The 23,381-nt window shown below is 38.7% G+C and overlaps 1 protein-coding gene across 3 annotated transcripts in view; it reads right to left on the bottom strand.

Annotated features, from left to right (window-relative positions):
* erbin (erbb2 interacting protein) overlaps positions 1-23,381 on the bottom strand; it is a 37,906-nt gene that overhangs the window by 8,448 nt on the left and 6,077 nt on the right. For all 3 annotated transcript variants that reach the window (XM_026297195.1, XM_026297197.2, XM_026297196.1), the window contains exons 2-17: positions 21,605-21,675; positions 12,931-13,125; positions 12,546-12,663; positions 11,022-11,100; positions 10,796-10,885; positions 9,982-10,038; positions 7,917-7,980; positions 7,525-7,599; positions 6,687-6,831; positions 6,185-6,257; positions 4,805-4,934; positions 4,561-4,676; positions 4,064-4,133; positions 1,765-1,864; positions 525-646; positions 122-295 (exon numbers count right to left, since the gene is read on the bottom strand). In XM_026297195.1, coding sequence (XP_026152980.1) covers positions 122-295; positions 525-646; positions 1,765-1,864; positions 4,064-4,133; positions 4,561-4,676; positions 4,805-4,934; positions 6,185-6,257; positions 6,687-6,831; positions 7,525-7,599; positions 7,917-7,980; positions 9,982-10,038; positions 10,796-10,885; positions 11,022-11,100; positions 12,546-12,663; positions 12,931-13,116 — 1,599 coding nt within the window. In that variant the 5' untranslated portion in view covers positions 13,117-13,125; positions 21,605-21,675. The remainder of the gene's footprint in view (positions 1-121; positions 296-524; positions 647-1,764; positions 1,865-4,063; positions 4,134-4,560; positions 4,677-4,804; positions 4,935-6,184; positions 6,258-6,686; positions 6,832-7,524; positions 7,600-7,916; positions 7,981-9,981; positions 10,039-10,795; positions 10,886-11,021; positions 11,101-12,545; positions 12,664-12,930; positions 13,126-21,604; positions 21,676-23,381) is intronic.

The raw sequence follows: 23,381 nt of genomic DNA, 5'->3' as shown, positions 1-23,381 counted from the left end.
TGGATGTAGAATAGGGAATTTGTTAAAGAGGAACTAAAACCAGGTCACAAAGTAGACAAGAAATGAAAGTGACAGATGTTTTTCCAAGTAAAATACTGTATTTTGTTTTGGTAAACCTGACCTTTACTCCTACATCCTGCACTCCAATGTGGTTCTTCTCAACAGGTTTTGCATCTTTCCCTGACTCGTCACTCGACTCATCCTCCTTCAGCCTGTGAGCCACAGACTGGGCTGTCTTCACCATGTTCTTCAGCTCGTCTGGGTAAGGTGTAGGGTAGCGCTTCAGGTTTCCCTCCTGGAAGAGTAAAAATACAAACGTATTTCAGTCACCTGGTTGCAATTTTGACAGAAGTTGGAATAGGAGAGATGAAATATACGTATGTGTTAAACAGCAATTACATAAAAAAGGTACATTTTACATGAAAACAGTTACAATAAAGTGAAGATTGCGATAATCATTGTGGTTGAGATAAGTTATGTCACCACAGTAATTTTCCTCTTAGTGACAAATGTGTGACGCTAACCTTTGGGGGTGTTTCTCTCTCGTCCTTGTCCTCATCACACTCAAAAGCCACCTGAGCTCGGTGCTTACGTTGCTCCTCCCAGACAGCTGGATTGAAGCTCTCAGAATCTGAATTGGGAATGTCTGGAATCAAAGCAGAAACCAGGATGATGATCATGATTACTTTGGTCTCACTTTCTGGATTTTGTAATTCATGCAAGTCTGTTTTTGACCACAAGATGGTGCAGAGACAACATATGACCTGCCCAATAACAATAAATTCTAAGAGCTGTAGGGGAACTTGATATTTAGGAGTTAGCTCCTTACACTCAAATGCAAGAAAGAACAATTCTGGGAAATGTTGTTCTAATAAACTGAATCAAAGGAAAGAACCTAAATTGCATAACAGGAGTTTAAAAGACTTAACCCTGTGCTTGTTTATCATACAATCTAGTTAAATCATAAAACCATTAAAGCAAAAACATAAAAAATAAAATCAATTAATATTCTTATAGGATTTGCCTCAGTAGTTTTAAATTTATTTAATAAATGTAATATAAAAAGGCTCCTTATTCTCATTTTAGCTACACATACTGTAGATACATGGCGTTTATGAGCTGAAAACAGATCACGTCAAGAACCTTGGCTGTCTACAATTTAACTCACTGTACCAGACTATGAACGTACAGTGGATAATATGAGTCACCTGGAATGTACTCTCTGTATCAACCAGTCATAAAACATAACTGCAGTCAGGTCACAAGTCATTTACTCTAAGCTGAAACACAACCAATAAAAAAATGCCTGGTGCAATAGGACACCAAGCCAAACTAACAGATGCTTGACAAGAGAAAATGACCAGAGTTTCTTCTACAGCCTCCGTCTCAGGTAACAAGGTCACTAATAAAATATGCATTCAGGGATGCTTGCAGTTCACCTGTAAGGACAGCTAAAATAAACTTGGCAGTTGTAGCAGTCAGCGTATGCCTACGAAAACACTTCCTTTCCTAACTTATTATATTGAACTATCAACTTGCACAAACTCTGTGTTTATTTTTATATATTGTATTAACATTGAAAATACATGTAAATTTATATGAACTGTATGAGTGATTAGTAGTACTGATTTATTAATAAGCTCAAATCTTTAATATCCAACTCAGCTGGTAGGAAACAAGCTCAAACATTTCATATTTATTTGGTGGTTCAGCAGATTAATCATGAAATAATATAAGAGAAATTACTGAATGCACTGTACTTACACTCCTCAGTTCTGGTTTGCTGGGGGAACATGTAGTTGGTCAGTACAGTTTTGTGCGTCTCTGGATCCTCCTCTTTCTGGAGAGGGATTAGTGGTTTTGACTGTGGGGACAAAGCACAGGTTTGTGTGCCATCAGCAGTGCTTTATCAAGAAACCCAAGTGCACAGAGAAGCATCCTGGTGCTGACTTTGGCGTCGAGAGTGAATTAGCCTGCATTATCAGCACACGAACTGGATTAAATGCGGTCAGCTGGACAGCACATACTGTAACTACTGGGAACAATAACAGATCACAAGATGCACCAATAATGACTTTAATGTGTTCCTCCCCTTCAATTCCCCTAGTCTCCAGCTGCTTTTACTGAGCCATTGCCTAAGCACACCTGGGTGTCTCTTACAGTCAGCCATTCACTGATAAGGCTGGCTAGAGCTCTGTCAACGTTCCCTAGGCCCTGTCACTGTTGTGTCAACTGCCCAACACCATCCTTGTGTTTTACTGCTTATGTTCCAATTGGATGGCCTCTCCTGGGTTTCTTTTCAGCCCTGACAACACAAGAGGTGCTGCAGTCCAGACTGTAACTATTGTGTCAGTGCAACTGACCTAATCTCTATGGAAAGGCTGTTTTGAGAACCTGGTGGCACAGAAACTAGACACTTTCGAACCAAGGAACCTTTTATTGGTTCTTAGAACTTGTGGAGGAAGTTCCCCTTTTTCTGCCTGTGTCCCCGCACCACAGAAAATGACATATGGTTCCCTCTCTATCTATATATATAGAATGCTGTTTTGGGGGACTTTTTTAGCTCCTGCTCTATTGGTGGGTACTTTTTTAGCGCAATAGGAACCATGCGTGACGTGTGTTTACGTTAATTTGTCAAACACTATTACCGGCAACCACTATTTTTAAAAGTTATTTTTAGTAGCGTAAACAACAGCGTCTGTCACAGGAAAAAAAACTCCCACAAATTGACTGACACCGAAGTCTGGGTTGTCTAAATGACAAAGAAATTTGGGCTTTAGAGAGATCTTTGGAGAGAGAAATGTGAAAACTTCCACTAGCACCGTTGTTGAACGTTGTGCGGAAGTGACGTTTGCTATAGAAACCATCAGCTGGCTTACATTACTTCAACGTTCTTACTGGAGCTGTGAATGCAAATAGAAAAAAATATGGTCTGTAGCTCTCGTGTTCCTTCCTCAGTGGGGTATTTCCTAGAACTGAGTCCCGATAACTGTGACCCTAGAACTGTTTGGTTTGAAGGGGCCTACTGTTGGTGAACCAAAATGACACTACAGCCCTCTCTGTAGAGCATCCTGATAAGAATCAACAGATGCAAGCAGGAGATTAACTGTGGAGAGTTGTAAATGATAAGACAAACCCTCTATGTGACGACTCTGTATTCAATAGGCAGCTGACGTGGACAAGACGAGGGAGTTGTGTACGCTACCACTGGTTCTGCCTAACAAATTTTCTGTAGCTATTCTGAAATAGCTGCAGCTCGTCAATAACAATTTGTTAAGGTATTTGAATAGAGACTTAAGAGTCCATGCATGAATTATTGATTTTAGAATGTAAGAAAACAGTCTGCAGAAATATTTATAAGCTAGAAAAAGGAACAAAAAAACAAAAAAAAAAAAACAAAAACATAAAAATCCATACAGCCCTGCAGTATTTTCTCCAAACTCTGCCTTTGCCTAAAAACTGCTCTCTAAGCTTGACACAAGTACCTTGGGAATTCTTTTGTGTGACGAAGTGGGAGTCCAAGCCACTTTCTTGCATACTCATTGGCTTAGATTGTTTTATTCTGTCAACCCAACTTTGAAACACTACAACTTGCCTGATAACCTCTACTTTACTTCCAGTTAGCTGCTGCTGCTGTATCTCATAAGCTGACTCGCTCTTATTCAGATTTGTGTCATACAGCTCTCCAAGGCTTATGACAGACTTGTCTAGATTACCATGCTGTAGTCCTTAAAGCTTTACAAAGGTGAGGAAAGCCATAAGGATCATTGTATAAATTAAAGATATAGAGTTCACGGTATCAACAAGTCTGACCTACATTCCCGATTGGCAAATTTAGATTAAATGTCCTGGAAGTGGCCTACTGCATATTGAATGTGTTTTCCTGTAAGCTACTTGGCTTAGCTGGATTAATTTACAGCCGAATGCTGTGACAAGTCACGTGCCCAGCTGCCATTACAATCACTATTAAGCATATCACTGTTTGAAAGCTCTGAACTCAGTTGGTAGTCTCTTTTGTGAAAGCCTTATGCCTGGCATTTATACATAATACATGTGATCTTACCTGATTTTCAGACAGCCACATTGCAGTCATTTGGTTTAGTTTAGTGAAGCTGTAAGGAAGATTCTTTAACCTGCAGTGCAACAAAAAAAAACAACAGGTATCAGTAACAGTCATCAGTCTTTTGCTTTGGTTTCATCAATTAATGCAGTTCATATTGAAGGAATATAAAAATGGCTTTATTCCATAAAGTTACTTTTAATCAATTAATCTCACTCAGTGAATTTTTATTTAATAAAACAAAAAAAAAAAGTAAAATTGTCCAGAGCAGCATTATGCTTTGTCTGACCTTAGAAATAAATCTCAAATTCAAGCAATGAGAAATGCAACAAATCTTTCCAATTCAAAATCTGAAGCTGTAAAAGATGTTTTTTTTCCTTTAATAACTATCTTTAGATAACAATTATTCAAAAATTAGCAAAAAATAAATAAAATAAAAATTATTTTTGGCCTTCAACCAGACCAGACAATTATTGCACATCACTGCAATCCATACTCACTTGTTGTTGCTGAGGTTAATGACCTTCAGCTTTTGCATGTCACCCATCTGCTCAGGCAGAGACTCCAGCTTGTTGGAATGTAGAAACAGCACAGTCGCATTCTTCCAGTTGCCCATCTGTGAAGAAACCAAGAACTCAGAGCCATAAGCCGGAAAGGCCGTTTCAGATGAGCCGATTGATGTGCCACTGCACTTCCTGCAAAACATCATCAAATACATATATATACCCTAAAGTGCATACTCACTTCAGGGGGAAGCTGGGTAAGGAAGTTGTGATCTGCAGCGAAGGTCCGGATGTTGACACACTGGCCGATGGAGGAAGGCAAGGACTCTATCTCATTGAAACTACAGTCCAGCTCATCTAGACATGTCAGCCTAACGCCGGAGGAAGCCAGAGAAGAAAGACAGGGGGTCTTTACTCATGTGGCTCAAGCATGGTCTATATTGTACACTGCTTTGATTTCAAGCTGGCCTCCTGAAAACTCTCAGACAACCTTAACTCATGTAGAATGGTGCTCTGAGATAAGAAAACATTAACAAATCACTTCTCAGGTGTCTCTCATTAATGTAACTGCCCTTAATTGAACCGTACCATGAAACTACTTGCCTTTACATCTTTAGACAAGACAAGTTAGTATGACAGTGAAAGCCATTTATAGTGGTGCCCCTTAAAAGGTTCAAAGGACATCAGTTAAAAACTATGAGTTTGAACTATTTCAGTGTAGCTATGGCTGCAAAGTAATTCTGACCAGCAGGAGAGCTTCTGTATTATAGTACCATCAAACTGCAAACACAGGATTTGGCCCACTTTTTGCTGAATTTAAATCAGGGACAAACACAGTACACCGACAGAGCGCTGAATAAAATGATTGTGTATAACTAAAAAAAAAACAAAAGCAGCTTGCTTAAGATAAAATCCTCGCATGGGATTAAGATAAAACATGGGTTTTGTGACATATTCTGTGTTCATGTATACAAGGAAGCATATTTGCATATTAGAGATAATTGATGGCACTTAGAAACAGTGGTCAACAAACACAAATGCATAGCTCCACTAGGAGTTTTCAGATACATGATGGCTTGTCTCTTTTTTTTGTTTTTTTAAATGGATAAGACACTGGACTGGACACTGGACAAAAAAAAAAAAAAGACTAAACCTTATATTTGTATTAGTCTACAATAACTCTGAGTACATGGAGCATTAGCATATGGACTTTGCTGTCTGTCTACATCCTCAGCAGCTGTTGACTGCTGGGTTTAACCGTCTGCTGCAGACGACAGCTACAGCGGATAAGAACTCTTATTATTGCAATGGAGGGTCATCTGGGTAAAGATTACTCCTTAAAAATAAAGCGTACTTCCAACTGTCTCCTGAAATCAATAGAGCACAGTCAGAACCATGCCATTTCATTACTGGCATTCAGACTTCATTATTATGTCTGCCAGCAGTTCCTCAATATCATCAGCATTAGATCAAAAACAATTAAAAGCACTGGAACACATAATGTTTAACGGGAATGTCTGATTTATCCAGACAGACGTTTTAAGTGGTCAGTGGATATCAGATGACAGCATCACAATAATCCACTGATCTGTGGGTTTATTCTGATGATATCAAAGCTCACCCTCCAATAGAGTCTGGCAAGTACATCAGCTGGTTCTCATCCACTTTCAGTGCTGTCAGTTTCTTCAGTGAACCTGACGAAATTGGAAAAGAAAGAAACAGAGTGATGCAAAGAACAGTTCAGAGTAGTTATTGATTATCACTTGCTGCTGCAGCACAAAGAGGATATCAATTATAGCGCTTAATTGGATTAATTCATACAGTCATCAATAGAGTACTGTGTCGTAGTAATGGAAATTGACATCTCTGTCAGTGTGCATCAGGACTAATCTAATTTTATTGCTCTGGTCTGAACTCATGGTAAATGATTATAAACAATCCTATTATCAGTTACTCATAACTTTGATTAAATTTTACATTACTCAGGATGAAATAGAAAAATCAGAAAGTGTTTACATACATCTTTATGTTGCAGCTTCATTTTTTCAGTATCTTTTTATAAAGACAAACAGGTGGCAAACAATCACACATCACATCTTTTAATGTAATATGTGTTTCCCTACCGATGGAGCCAGGCAGCTGTGTGAGGGCATTGTTGGAGAGCAGGAGATCCTGCAGATTCTCACAGCCAGAGATTTGCTCATCCACCATTTCTAGGTTGTTCTTTGACACATCCAGGTATAGCAGCTGTTTGAGCATCCCCAGCATCTGGACAAATTTTAAAAACAAACAAACAAAAACACACACACACACAAAATATTACACTGATCTTTCATTGATTTATGATTATCCTTAATTTATGGTGAGGATTAGGGAATGGCATTGGTTGAACACAGTAGATTAAAACAATGCCCAAAACATCCTTATCAGTGAGGATAATGATTAAAATAGAAACAACATACATTTTATACAGAAAGGAAGGCACTCGTATTCTGTTTGAGTTTATATTCTTGATAGACTGAAACACTAGACTGATTAAAGCTGATGCTGTTGAAATGTTGGCAGCAGAACTAATGCTGTTAATTATGACCCAGTTACAAACAAGCTGGTTATTTGGATGAAAATACGATGCATTCTGATTATCAAAACATCTTTGAAAATTAATTATGTTCAAAGACAATTACTTCACAGCTGCAGATTTTTACTGTAGGTTGTTCTGGGACATCTGCAAACCCTAAAGTCTGCAATTTTTGTTTAGTTCTAATTGCATCCACCCACTAAATGAATCATCTCCAAACTGTAGCTCTTCATCTGCTGGTTTTCAGACAGTTGACATTCTGATGGAGACTGACTGTAGCTCATTTTGATGAAGATTTATGTCAAGGGAAACAATCTCAAGATTATGTTTTGGGACACAATCGATACTGAAAGTATATGTACAGGAATGACCGTAAATTATACCCCGGGTAAAAATGTCAGTCTGTTCCCATCCATCCACAGCTCCTTGATTCCAGTCAGCTGCTCTAGCACCTCAGGCTACATATGTGAAAAGGAGAAAGGAGATTAAGACAAAGCGATGGGTGAATATCAGTGTTTGATAATGTACGCTTGCACCTGCTGGGAAAGGACAGGCGCTTAACTCATAAACAAGCAAAACACTGAATCATGATTTATTTATTCCATTGGGATTATTGTTTATTTATGAACACACCATTGTTTGTGCACTTAAAACAGAATCTGCATTTGAAGATGAAGGAGGAAGAAAGAGAACAGATTAAGGAGGGAGGAGGTGAGGGCCCCACTAGAGAAGCAGAAAGCCCTGGGCATCGACAGACAGACTGACAGATACTCACCACTTCAGTGAACTCGTTACTTCCCAGGTCCAGCCTCTCCAACTGTGTGAGCTTCTGCATGCTCCTATACACACACAGAAGAGAGAGAGAGAGATACTAAAGATCAGGGTGTAAATTAAACCACTCAAATATGATGATTTGATAAGAAAATACTAGACCGCACCCCTTTGATTAGACAAAAGCATCAGACTGGATTACAAGCAATATGTGCCCTAAAAAGCAGGCCAAAACAAACCTTTTTTATGATCAGCAGTCAATTTTCATGTTAAACTTTGGGTGATATACATGCTCTGCCTTTGCTTCTTTTACTGAATAATGTTGTGAGGGAATAAATACCTTTTTAAGTTCAGGCATGACAGAATCTGCTTTAAATAATGGAAAATGTGATGTATGCTAGCCCTAAGCCTTGCTCCAAAATTCTCTCTGCACATTCAGGTCACAGTCTCACATTCTCTGCTGCACTGTAGAGCAGCAGATAAAAACTAGGACTATTCAACTGTATACGGTCTTTACTGTGTTTACTTCATCACCAATGACAGAAGACATAAGTTAAAAACATACATAGTTCATTGGTTATTTCCACTGGTTCAGCATCTTTGACTGAAGGACATTCCTCTTGAGCTTTCCATAAAATACACAAGTGTTTAGATTGTCTAACTCTGACATGATAAAGACTTATAACAACCACACACAGGCTTTTCAAATGAAAAATTTCCAGAGACTGTTGAAGTTCAAAAATAATAATAATAGCCGTACACAAACAAAGCAAGAGGCCATGACTGCAGATGAAAAATGTAGTGAGATCTGCTGTGGAGGAGATATGATTATTTTTTCACAGCAGGTATGAACTGTGTTCCCTTAAAACATGAGTAAGGTTCAGCGCAGGAATGGAAAGCAGATGCCCACCAACACCACTGTGGGGTCTGTTTTGGTTTTTTTTTTAGATGTTCATCACAAAATAATAATGTCAGACATATGGCTCAAATTATAAATGTAATTTAAGCCCTTTGGTGAATTTTAGCACTCGGTGCAATATGAAAACATTACTCAAGCCGATATAGTTGAGCATCAGCCAGCTTTGTCACATTCTTAGCTCAGAGTTGGCAAGAACACCAGAGACCCCCCTCAAGAACTGAGAGGGCTAAGAAAGAGCGGTGCTGGCTCATCTAGAAAGTTAGTTCACCAGTAAAATAGAAAAAGAAAAAAAAAAAAAACTCTGGCTTATGACCCCTGGTTGTGAGGAACAGAGGGCTTTTTAAAACACAGAAACATTTAGGTTTATGCATGTGCTCGGTGTGTGAAAACACAGAGAAGCGAGATGCTGCTTTTTATGTGGGAACGCTGAAAGGTTTTCTGTGCCCCTTTGTGCATACACACATTTGTTTACATCTCTGAAATGCTTGTGCGTTACTCTGGCAACATTCCCGATCATTAGTCCCTTCCTTTGTCAGGGCTCTCCAGACTTTAACGGGTCTGGGTTCTGTCACATAAACATAACAAGAAGAGAAGATCCGCTCTGAGCTCTAGCACTGCACTTTATACACTGGTCCATCAATCAGTCATTCTTTGAAAAATAAGAAAAAGCAAAGAGTGAGACAATGAAAGGAAACTTTCAGAGGAGAAGGACTAAAAAGGCAAACAGGGCAATATAGTTTATGGGAAAATGGAATGATACAGCAAGTGAAGCATGAGAGAAGCTTCAAAGAGAAAGTAGTCTCCACCCTCAATCACCTGGAGCTTTCCTAAATATTCGTGGGACGTTTATCCCCCAGCGGCACTGTAACCTTTTCAGATGGTGCAATAACCATCACCACTGTCTCAGCAGAGGATTATAAAACCTGTCACAGCAAGCAAGCCAAGTGAAAGGGGCTCTTATGTAACGTCATGGAATTTAATACTACAGTTAGGTGTGTGTGGAGCGGGGTTGTGAGCGGAAGGACACAGAGAGGAAGTACAAATTCTTGAAACTCTTTATGACACAAATATGACTGTCAGTGACATTGGTACCTCATTGTGTAATTCTGAAGATGATGCTCGGGAAGCATGTGAAGTAAAAACCACTTACTTTGGCAACATCTTTAACTGGTTCTCCCTCAACTCCAAGATCTGCAGTTTAATCAACCTGTAATTAAAAAAGAAATGTGATAATTACTAAGTGCTTTAATCAGATGTATCATTTCAATGACAGTGTCCAACACCTAATCATCATACTGTAGTAACATTTTTTTATTTAATTACTTTACTTTGGACATATTTTTCACAGTTTTAACCATCTTCCTGTTACTCTACACCTTCATTCTTAGTATTAACAGTAACACTCCAGTGATTTCCAATTAACACAAGGTGTGTTAGTGACAGAAAATGAGCAGACTGGTCTAATACCATGAGTGTATCTTGCATCATGTTTTGTGTAATCAACTGGTTTTACACTGCTTGGTAACATACCAATAAGGTAAGCATAATTGTGCTGGCTTGACGAACCAATCTTAAAACATACTACATAAAAACAATTATTTGACAAGAGACAAAATAAAGCCACAATAACTGGAATAGCACTGCTGTTACGGAAAAAAATGAAAGCATTTAATACAAAATTGATATCTTCATATTGTCAGCAGGGGTAAAAAATATGGGTAAAAAGTCAGTCTTATGCCAATATGGGGCATTACTGTAGATTATGTAGTGACAGGAACTCTCTCTGACTGGTCTAGACATCAATTAATAATTAATGTGGACTTACACAAAACATACGCTTAACACTATAGACAACATCAAACAGTATAGCTTTGAGCTTTTTTTTTTTTTTTTTGTGTGTGTTTTTTTTTTATTTATTTTTTTTAATATATTTCATCCTGACCCAAACTGCAGAACAAACTGACCTGCCAAAGCTTGCTGGTAAGAACTCCAGGAAGGCATCATTCAGATAGAGCTGTGTCAAACCCAGGAGTTGTGTGAAGCCTTCTGGGAGCCTGAAAACACATGCAGTACAAGAATCACATCATGCACACAATGTCTGATTAAGCTGCTCCAAAACCAGAATGCTGAAACTAAAAATGTTTTTAATTAGGGCTGGAAGTCTATTTTATGAAGGTGTGCTGTACTCACTTTGATATGGGATTCACACTGGCTTCTACAACAGCTAAGAGTTTGCAATTCTTGATGTTTTCTGGAAACTCTTGGATACCTAAAGAGAAAAGGTCACCATCAAAAAATGTCAATACAGGATTTAAAATATATCTACACATCATTGATTCATCTACATGTTGTATCTCAACTTTTTCATTGCCACGTTGACAAAACCTGTCAAAACAAAAAACATGAGGGATGATGCAGGCCATCTTTTTCTCCCCCCACACAGCAGGAGAAGCTTTACGAATGTTAAACACAGGTAGAGCATGAGTAGTCTGTGGACTGTTAGAACAAGCAAGAAGGCTCTCTGCCTGAATTGTCTCGTGGTACATTAAGAGCGGCTCTGCACCTTTCTTCTCTAAACAAGGGTGCTCAAGGTGATATAATAAAAGAGAAGGAAAGGAAGAAGAAAAAAAGAAGAACGGTGAATAATGGTCTGCAACTTCTCACCTAACAACCACAATGTCCGAACTGCATGAAAGGAGATGTGACAATGTGTCACAGCTTATTTTCAACCACTTTGTTATGTGTCCACATCACTTAGCACAGAGTGCTTCATAAAGAAGGATAAGCTGCTTTTAATGTTAACACAGCACATGCAGCTCTGGATTGTGACAATACCAGCACATCCTTCAAAATTTGTTTAATCTAGACTGTCTCTGCATTCATTCATTTATATTAGAAGCACCTTTTAACCTTTCTCTATCCATGAAAGAATGCTTAGCTTCAAGGTTATATAGTGATGATCAACCCTTTTATACTGTAAACCACACTAACTCATTTTTTAGCTTGAAGTGCTAAATATCCATCAGCAAAGCATGACAATAATGTAATAGTGAGCGTTTAAGTACTAATATGTTTGAGGAAAACTCCTTTCTAAAGCAACATACAACAAGTTCTTATGAAACTACAGAATGAAATGTAAACAAATAGCAGAAGATTTTTATTAACAGAGTTAACTGTCAAGTCTTCCAACACTCAACTGTGGGCAAAATTTAAAAGCTCAATCAGATTCAACAGTGCAAGTGTTTATGAGACATAAATGGTTTCACAAATGTCACTTTCCACTCTTTGAATCTGCTGACAAGTTTTAGCACTTTCTACACATATTCTCACAGTTTGTATTAGAACCAGTTTAAAATGAGCTCTGATATGTTGTGTTATGAAGATTGTATCTCATATTTGCAGGTCTGGACTTGTCTACTTTCATAGGTTTTGAGCAACAGTGTACTATTACGTGGAAAATGAAACATGCAGTGGCATTCTTTCACTGGTCGACATCGACAGAAGCCATCCCAACATAAGGAGAACCAGGACATTTAAATATTTCAATTTCACCTGTCCCCATAAAAGTGGCTGTAAGGAGTTTTCAGGTTTCAGAAACACAATCTGATGCCACTGTTTTAAATTATTTATGTAGCCCGCCAGCCATAAGACCTCTAACCTGAGTGGCATTGCTGAAGAAAACAAAGAGTAAAATCATGGGGTCATTTTACTTACTGTTTTTGCTGACATCAAGCTCCCTGAGATTGATGAGGTTTGCAATCGCTGCTGGCAGCACCGTCAGGTCATTATCTGGCATGCTCAGTCGATGGAGTAACTGGCAGTTAAACAGTTGCTGGTGCAGAGAGTGGAAAAATAACACAGCTTTAATCAAAAAGTGGGTTGAACAAGGATTAACAGTATAACACTATTTGCTTAAATAATATGATTGTCTTAAAATGTTCTATTTAATCATTCAATGATAGATTTTCATAAGCTATAAACTAGTTAGGCACACAGTAATGTGCTTATGGCTAATACTTAATATTAGGTTTTATAAATTGTAGAAGGCATAGATAGAGTTGAAATTTTAAGCTTCTATATATGAGTGTGCAAGCCTTACTTTAGGCAGTTCCTCGATCTGGTTGGCATCGAGGTAGAGTTCCTGCAGGGTCTTCTCAAAGCTAAAGATCTCCTTAGGAACAGTCTCCAGGCTGCAGTGGGAGTAGTCCAGCGATGTTACCGTCTCCTCCTCACCCCGCAAGCAGCGGCACGGCACCAGACGAACAAACAAGCTACGCTTGGACATCCTCAGGCACTAGAGAGTGAAAACAGAAGACATATGTAAAGGGTATACAGTAGTGGAGGATAAGCTATTAGTCCCTAGATTCATATGTTTTTGTCTTATGCAACACAAACTTTGTTTTTTTATGCATTTAAACTCACACACAATCATTGATCTTGATATCTGTGCAGTTGGTCCTGACTATGTGACAGGAATTTTAACTGTCAAAACACAATCAAAACAGAACACATGTTTTTTTCTCTCTCTCCCTCTATGGGAGAGATCATTGTCAGCTATCTGTGACCAAGTACCATGACTCATGCTCTGATGAAGAAGATTTAATTTGGAAAAGTGCCTTCACGAAATCAACTGCATGGCTACATACCTTGTACCAGGGACAATTGTATGAGCAAGCCTTGACAGAACATGGCTTGTGAAAAACAAATAAGGCAAAAACAACATTTTACAGGGAACTTGATCTCTTCTGTTTGCTCTACTTACTTACTTACTCTACGACATCTGCACTCCTTGCTCCAGTCAAGAATTTTTTGTGTAGAACTATCATAATGGTCAAAAATATACAAATAATATCCAGACTGAGACATGTTGAAATTTCCCAGTAGCATGGCATTACTATTCAAACTTTTCTATTTTTGGGGAACTGCGCTTAAAAATATGTGCAAATCAGATGCAATTTGGTCATAGAGACCACAGAACACTGCAGAGGTACTTCTCCACAAGGACCTTTCAAAACAGCCATGGTACATCATGGACACTCACTCCTTTTATTTCATACAAAGTATTGTGCCAATGTGTTCTCAAATTTGCATATAGATTACATCTGATCACAAACAATGAGTCATCATCCAGTGCCTAAATGCTAACAACTAATTAAAAAATAATAACAGTCTCACACTCATTGTACTTCCTTTTTTAAGGTTTCACATTTAAAAAAAAAAAAAAAAAAAAAAAACAACCCAGAGGAGTCTGATCTAAATTGTAAATTTCTGGTTTCCCCATTTCTCTTTCACTTGTGAAAAAAAAAGAAAAAAAAAGAAAAAAAAAAAAAAAAAAAGAGAAGCTGTTTCCACTTTTGAAATTTCCATAATAATGCTTTTCAATATCCTGGGTATACTGTATCCTCATTTGGGTTGAAGCTGAGGATAAAAATGCAAAAAGAAGTAGGCCATGATTCTGCCATCATTTGGGAAAACCTTGTTATGACTCTGCTGCAAAATAAAAGCGCAGGAATCTGGCTGGGAAGAGTTTACCAGGCAGACGTGAGAGGAGTTTAAAACTGTCCTTTAGCTTTGCTACAGGGGATGTATATAATGTTTACAGCTTGAGTCTCAGGTCAACATAAATATTTCACCAAGTACAGTATGTACTATGAAATGCACTCTGGTCAACAGAGGCTTTGTTCGTTGGGGTATGTAGAGAATGTGACTTTTCCTCCCCCTCATCTTAATCTGAGCACATAATCTCTGAGTCCTTCACTCTGTGTGTATCCTGACTGCCCTGGCTGAGCTGTAAACTTTTGATAACCTTGATGCACACCATCAGTGTGGACTATGTGTGGGTGTGAACAAGTGTTTATGCAGAAGTTACTGCATACAAAGTTACTACATGTAACTTTTCTAGGCCACTATTTTTGTGTGAAAGTTGGTCAACCATGCAGAGCCCACTGTTCCTTTGCATGTGCAGTGTGGTTGGACAATACGAGGTCAGTGTGACTGTTTTTAGAGCTAGTCAAAATATGCCAAAAGCCAAAAAGAAAGAAAAGAGCTTCGGAGATACTGACTCAATACTTTCACAATAAATATTAAATGTATGTCTTGTCTGAAAACAATGAAGCAGTGAATCTTCAAATCTGTCCAAAGCTGACTTAGAGGAGGACAGGTCAGCCATTGCTCTATATCCATCTAATCAAAATGGCTGCATTTATGCATACACCCACACTCATATGAGGTCTGCACAACCAAAGGGCTGTGAGCCTCCCACACACTCTTTGCTATAGCAGCAGGCAGCTCATGTACAAATACTCTGTGTAATCTGGTCTATCACCAGAGGGGATGACAGAGGGCTTGGCTCCATTCACCCTGAGTAACGAGCACCGAGTGTATGGGTGACGCATGCTATGCAGAATGGGAGGACTGGAAGGAGAGCGACTGATGTGGGCTAACAGAGAAAGGAGTAGTTGTGGGCAATTGTAAAGTTTGTAAGCAAAAGCAATTAAGAAGCAAGAGCAAACCGAGTGTCCTGACAAAAGTTGTGGGCAGATGTAAATACTTTATGACAGTGGGGAGTAGGTTTTCTGTACCCTCCTATTCTTTTACTTTGTTCTACAAAATAGTGTTTCTAAAGAATATAAGACACAAATGAAATGGGCTTCATAAGTTGTGGCAGTGCTAGGCCGTCTGCCTGTCCGGCTGAAAGCCCCTGAAAGTAATCTGGAAGGCAGCACAGTAATGAGAACCCCACTGCCTACAACACAGATAGGCTTATCCACTGACCTACATGTTATTGGAATGATGGCTGCCTACACTCACCCAGCTTTATTCCATCAAGAGCTTTTACTTTTGCACTAGGAAAGTTTAAGACATGCAATAGAGATTTCCAGCCATGTTAAGCACTCGGCTAGGATTTTTTTAGCCTACTTATTCAAGCATCACATTTACTTTAATCAGAGAGTAAGAGCTTGACCTAATAGCAGTATTTATTCAGAAACCTCAAAATGTGTGGGCATGTGTGAATAGCAGACATGTGACTGCAGCCTGGCAGAGATCGTTGTGGTTTCCTCTGTGCAGCAGTGAATGAAATAGTCCAGAGGGCAGGCCAGTCAAAGATTCCAATTTTTTCCCCAGTCAGAGCCAGGAAACCACTCCCCTGTCACAGCCCTCTTTCCCTGTAACTTAAGTGCCTCCCAGGCCAATGCTGTTGCTGCAGAGACTAAGGGGAGAATGAGGGCAGGATAGAATCAGCTCTCCAACCCCTAAAGTCATACACAAACTTGCTTAACTGCTTGTGTGGAAAATTCTTGACAAATAAAACACGGAAAAGCTTTAAACACAGAAGATGGTCAAAGTGTGAGAACTGTTATTCAGAAACATGGATAATTAGACGACTATCCATTTCATGCTTCAAATGTCTGTGTGTGTTTCCCAAAGTTAAACAAGTCCTTTCCCAGTGGCCAACTAGCACTCATTGCCCTACTTTTACTTCATGTGTTGGGAACAAATGAGTTGTTTCTAATGTCTCTGCCACAAAAACACCTATTTCAATTCCATTTCTTTGGGCCACCAAAGCCCTTAACCTAGGCAGTGTAAAAACATGAAACAGAGATGATGTAATAAGTATGTCAAGGAAGTACTGAATTCATGCATGAGCAAACCAACACTTAAAAAACATCCAGCAGGTTTCATTAGTGTGTTAGTATGTCTATGTGCACATATGCATATGTTTGCATATGTGTAAGAAGTTAAGTGTTTGTCAGTAGCAAGCAGCATGTGTTATTTATAGCAAATGGTGCTCGTCTGGTTGATATGGCAGAATGTGATTAGCACAAGCTAGGTCTCGCCTTATGAAAGGGGATTTTGATCCAGACTGTAGCTGGCTGTTATGGGATTGCTGGGCCACAGCTGAAATTTTATATTAGAGATTATGGCAACAGAAACAATGCATTGGAAAAAAATAAAGCCTACAGAGGCTGTGGGATTCACTTGAGCTGCCACCGTCTGTGAAGGAAGAGGAAAGAAAAGTCACTTCCTCAATACAGGGCAGAGCAGTAATGAGCTACACAGTATATTATACAGTAAATGCAGCTTTAACTCAAATGAGATTATGCACTTTATTATTATTATTCACTTTTATGCACTAAAACTTAAAAGTACAGAAAAAAAGTTTAAAAGCTCTATGCAATCAAGTAGAATTAACCTATGAAGCATTTTCTTCTTCATAAAAATAATATTACAACTTGAACTAACTTCACAACATCTTCGATCGCATATTCAGAGGATATTTGAGAAATAAGATCTCTCTCTCTGTAATTACACTGAAGGGTGGGCAGATCTTTACTGAAGAGCATTGTACAACATAGTGTCCCTCCTTTGGGTGCCTCATCACATTCACCTGCAGCCAAGGAGAACTGCTGCTTCTCAATAATGAAAAGCGATACCCGAGTAGACACTCAATGTCCACAGTGCATACTCTCAAAAGCTGTTCATTCCCATGAACAGCTTAAACACATATCCATGGCTTCTCACTGTTGGCAGTGCACATGCTTGTGTTTCTCTACAGTAGGGCCTGATAACTGAACACATGAAACTGAGCACATGAAGCAATTCCAAATCAAGCAACAGGAAACGATGGCTGGAATTACAGCTGAAATGGGTAGAAAGTCAAGCCTGTTTTCAGTATCTGTAGCAGAGGCTCAGTGGAACTTGAAGTTCCAGTTTCACTCTCTCCCCTTGGTTTTGGTTCTCACCTCTGTTCTTAGGTCTCCGAGGTCTTGCATGACACTAGTATACAAAACCATGATTGTTGTCTTTGAATTCATGTTGAAATGAGAGCAAGTAATCTGATCTGTGACAAAGACAAAGTGCCTTTTACCGCATCATCTCAGCCATCTACTCTGATAGACTGAGCTCATCATCACAATGAGACTTACTGGTACATCTATCTAAACACTGACATGTAACCTACATGCATTCATCTGGATCAGAATATTTTCATGCAAGGCAATGCAAATTTGTCTCACTGAAGATAAAGAATGCGCCTGTATTACTGTTGCAACAAAAGGCCACTGTGCCTCATAGGTCTGTATTAATCCCTGAAGCTCTAGAAAAACTGGAATCAAAAAGAACAAAATAGTATTTGTACCTGACTCACAAAAAAATGTGTATACTCATTATTCCCAGAGGAACAACAATCAACAAGTGAAATGACTCTCTGAAACACTCTTAGAGTACCCAATGTTGACCATCAACACTAAGATGCGTCCCTCCCACATAACATGACATACACAGCCATTCAGCCTCACCCCAGCTAAATCCACCAGGCTATTTGTCTATAACGTTACCATTTGTTTTGGAGCAGGTGTGGATTTGTTTTCGTCTTACAAATCTACAAGCAATATTGCATTCCATAGTCATCATAGTGTACATGACGTCCTAGGTGGCATCAATAAAACTAGTATTTTATGAAACAACTGGTTTGGGACTTTACATTTCATTCTGTTTTGATTCACTAAGTCAGTACAGCTGCTAATGAAGGCATAGAAAATGGGCAGAAAAACAGGTTTTATTAAAATGCCACCAGTGAAAAACCATATCCAGTGTACAACAGACACTGAAAGAAAATATTCACAGGCTATTCAGATTGCTATGCAATGTTCTTTTTTGAGCTTAAACTTAAATTTGTACACACCTTGAAACCAACTGAAGTTGTAATTGGGATATATTTTTATTCTCCATCTTACTCTCTGCACACACACAGCATGAGATTTCAAATATTTTGAATCCAGAGTGCCTTGATTTAAATTCCCTTTGAGATGACTATCATAATTACTCCAATGAATAATTCCCATGTTATTTCTTGGGCCCGAGGAAAATGATTGCAGTCGTATTTTCACTCCATTTGTTCAGGCTTTCACAACTCTGAGGTTACCCTGATGTCACAGATTCCCTGAAGAATGGCAAAGAATAAGAATAAGACAGTCTACTTCAGTCTACTTTATGTCCTTTCTTCCATGAAAGAGGTAATTAACACATACATTTCATAACCACAATTACAGCCAGACTTCTATGAAGTACCTGTCTCTGAAAGCCACATCCTGGTTACATGAGGACTGACAACAATTCTGCTGAGATGTGCAACAACAGGGTATTCTGTGAGACGAGCTCACCACAGCCGTCAATTTGACGTCGATTCTCAATGTCACCATCAGTGCAAAGGATGTAAAAAAAAAAATAATAATTTTTTTTTAAAAGTTCCATTTTGAGCACAGTATATTCCGACGGGAGTTTCTTGCAAGTATCTGCCCTTTCTGGTCATTTACACTAAAGATAGGGGAACTAGATGAATGGATTGGTTAAAAAAAAAAAAAAAAAAAAAAAAAGTAAAGCTACCTTTAAGCCCAACCTAAGTGAATCCACAAAAGCATGAATCATCTCCAGACGGTCATTTTAATTCTAACCTTTTTGTCCACAGTGCCAATAAATAAATAAATAAATAAAATTTACATCTTGTTCTGATGTGTTTGGGGAGCAGATTCTTTCTCATTAAGACCAGGGCAGAGCAGGAGAGAGCCCTGCTGGTTATAAATAGTAGCCTGCTTAAAAAAAATCCCCTTCTGCCAGTATGGTTTTAATTAAATATGAGATCCAATTAAAAATGAGACCGTGGGACTCATTTCTGCACAAAGGTGGCCTGAACAATGACATTAGATATTATTAACAACTTAAAAGCAACTCTAGGGGTTGTGAGGTAGACGACTTCAGAAGTTTTTGGTTCATTACAATACCAGAGTATAGCTGAAGTTCAGAAACACAAACTACTCTGGAAATGTTTAACATAGCTGCCTAAGCAATGAGCAAATATTTGACTTCTTACAAGGGATATATTTGGAGTTTGATTTCCATCATACGATATCCTTACTTCAATTGTCACTGTTGTACAGTACGATTATCTAGAAGATAAGAAGAACCAATTAAAGTTTCCCGTGTTCCTAAGTGGCCAAACAGTCACTTTATTGTAGGCAATACCAAGATCTAATTATACCCCACTGCACCAGGTGTACAGTAGCTGCCTTTCTGAAAAACTGTAAAAACAATGGAATAGCTTCCTGCTGCAGTTTACAACTGAATAAATCAAACAAAATACTGCATGTTAGGTCAGTTTTAAGGTACTGTAGGATAGGACTACAGAATTGTGGTGCCTACCATGGGGCCCAGCAATTTTTAGTTACAGCCTGATAGCCACTACAGGGCCCAGTGATAGGTAACAATAACATAATTTAACATCAGTCCGGGGCATCCTCTCATCTTTGGCACAACTGTGTATTGATAACAGCTAGAGCGCACATAAAATCCAGCTGTTTCAATCACATATCCAAAAGTGCATCACAAAGTCAATCACAAACTGGTATCCAGTTTGGCAAAAGTGGCCATACAAAATGTGTCACCGTATGGGTTATTGTGCCTATACAAAAACCTGATAATACTCCAAACCCATCACTGCATGACAATATACTCACTATAAGAGTTTATTTTGAGCCATGAAGGAGCAAAAGATGCAGCCAATCAGCGTTTATGCTGAACCCAGCATGCTCACACAAATGAAGAGTGACTTCAAGGGCTACAGACCAATGTTATTTGTTTGGTTTCCAACTCACTGAGTTCAAAGAAACCTGGAGGGCTTTATACTCATGATCTAGGCTACTTGTACAGATGGCCAAGATTGGAAAATGCAAGGGGACAGACTAGATTTTACATACAGCCTCTTGTCTGTCTGATTGTGTGACCAAGAAAGAGATAGGCAGCAAGATGCAGTTTGCCAAATCTCAACAACCAGGTCAGACACAATCAGGTCAGAGCCATATATCCATGGAATAATAAAACAATGATACAACAGAAAAAGAGTAGTAACCTCATCTTCATTGTAACAGATATTTTAAATCACATAAAGCTGAAAGGTTCTGCTGGTGTTGGCTGTGGAAGTTAGAAACGAGCATGTTAACCTTGGATTACATTCAAGTATCAGATGCAGATCTATGCTAATTCTGCAGCAGCATGTGAAAGATATGCAAACAAAGTGGCTATGAGTAACAGGGAAAGCTAAGTAAATGTAGAAATGTGGAACTTTAGACAAAACCAAGTCCTTCAGCATTGAAAAGCAAACCTGTTCCTGTCTGCAAAGGTGGGAAACAAAGCCAACTCACATTGGAGTGGGTTATAATAGCATCTCCTTTCATCCGGTCTTGTTGTCTTTACTATTTGCATCATATGGATGTGAATCCATCGTGTCACTAACTTTAAGGTCTATGGGGCCTGTCTAGACATCCAGAAATGTGTTTTGAATGCACAGGCCAAATTGTAAAATTAAAAAGCCTAATCCAGTTACCCAAGTATAGTGGAGCTTAGATTCACCTAATTATGATTCATAGATGATGCTCTAAAAACTAAAGAGGATAAACATCACAAATGTCTGAAGCATGTATCCTCCTGTGACTTGTAAATTGGTCAGGCAATATTTTGAAGTATGGCCAAACAAAATCTAAGGAGCAGCAATTTTGTGAAGATAAAATAGGATGCTGATTGTGCACAGAGCTAGTTTGGCAGGTGTATCATGTCCCTTGGCCTCCAGGAGAACAAGGTAGGGCACTCTTGTTGCTTCTTGTTAGAGTTGGACTATTGATTAACATACACACATCACTACAACAAAAAACAAAAAAGAAAACACACACACATACAAAAATATCACAAATTAGTGGCTGTATGATTAGGAATTGACTTACCTTGTCATTTAGGACTCAAGCGCCTGGATTCCAGTAGATAGCAGGTGATAGATCCAACAGCAACGATTTTGCTTAAGAAAAAGAAACAAAGGCAAAGTAAGCAACCGGGCAACACAAACACCAACAATTTCCCAAAAACTTCTGCCCATGAAAAAAAATAAACTCCTCTCTTATCTTAAACTATCAGAATAACTAGGATGATCTAGCAATAGTTTTTTTAAGACTAATACCAGCAGAAATTGACACACGCTAACTTTTGTAGATCGCTCAACCCCCCTGGAAGAAATTATGTGAATATTTCATATAACTATAGAGAGCTACTGAATGCATATGCAATTTTTCATGGAAAGTTTAAAATGTTTTGATATCAAAGAGCTTCTATGTCCCTGCCCGAGGACACGTATGCAACATATGACAGCAACACACTAAAATATCTATTTTCATCACGATAAACTTTTCATTCTATTTCTATTGGATTTTATCAAAATCTGATAATGTGCTAAATTAATAATAATAATAATAATAATAATGTGACAATGAGATTATAATCACTGTGATCATGACTGCAGCTAAAGCTATTAGTACAAGAAAAATAATAATAGAAAACTAATTTTACTGAAATATTTGTGTTTTATAAAAGCAATCTAGCTTTTCTGGAAAAAAAAGTGCATAATTGAAAGGTAACATGATCCTGCACCTCATATTAGAGCACACAACAATATCGTCCAGTCCATGCATGTCTGGAAAAGCATTAGCCTTGCCAGCTGATCTGAGACAAGCTGAGCCAGCTAAAAGATTCATCCATTCACTATCCTCATCCAGCACAATGGGGCCATAGAGCAGAAGGGAGGGAGGGAGAAAAAGATGCAGAAAAGAGGTTACAGCGAAAAAGAGAAATTTTGACTTATTCATAGAGTCTCCCAGTCAGCCCTAACACATACACTGCACTGACACTCATTAGCTTCTGCTCCACTTCCTCTTGGGTGCCTTTATCCTCATTCAATCCATTTAGGATACTGAATTTTGCCAAACAAAACGTTCCCTCTGCCACACACTGAAATAAAGCAAGAGAAGCATCAGTTTTCAAATTGGGGGTGCTGGCAGTGGGGGAAGGGGACCAACTGAGAGACCGCAAAGGCCTTTCTCAATGCAGCAATAAAACAAAAGTAGCTGGGTGAAAACAATCACCTGCACCTTGTTTACATTCACTCTATCTATACTAGACAAGAAATTCGTCCTGTACACACTGAAGTGTTTCTGCATCAGGAATTGTCAGTTGATCAGTAACTACTGTTTAAAAGGTGTATCTCATAAATATACAATTTGATGTTATTATTCTGTATATTACTGCCACCTGACACTGATAACCAATACATTATTATTAATATTATTATTAACTGGCCTTCGTCATAAAACCCAGGAAGGGCGGGACTTGTTTCAGCTCTTTAAGGCTGTTGATCACACAAACAAAGCCAAGTATTGTAGTTGCATGTTTGTTTGTTAGCTATGGTAATGATGACATCATTTCTCACTAATGGGCAGAGAGTATGAGTTATACCAGTTTCTCTGATCCTTGTCATTGTCAGGCTGTTCCTTTGCTGTTCCACACAGCAACACCAAACTAAAATCAAACTTGGCCGGTTTTCAGACTGCTGTCAATCCCAATGCTGTGAGTAAACACAAAGGCTAAGCATGCAAACTGCAGTTTAAGGTGTGTTTCTCGAATGAGGAAGGAAGACGCTGAAAGGAGATGCTTGCCAATCAGTGTGGGAAAGGA

The sequence above is a fragment of the Mastacembelus armatus genome, chromosome 12 (assembly GCF_900324485.2).
Source record: "Mastacembelus armatus chromosome 12, fMasArm1.2, whole genome shotgun sequence".
Classification (NCBI taxonomy): Eukaryota; Metazoa; Chordata; class Actinopteri; order Synbranchiformes; family Mastacembelidae; genus Mastacembelus; species Mastacembelus armatus.
This window is presented reverse-complemented; position numbering and strand designations above follow the sequence as displayed.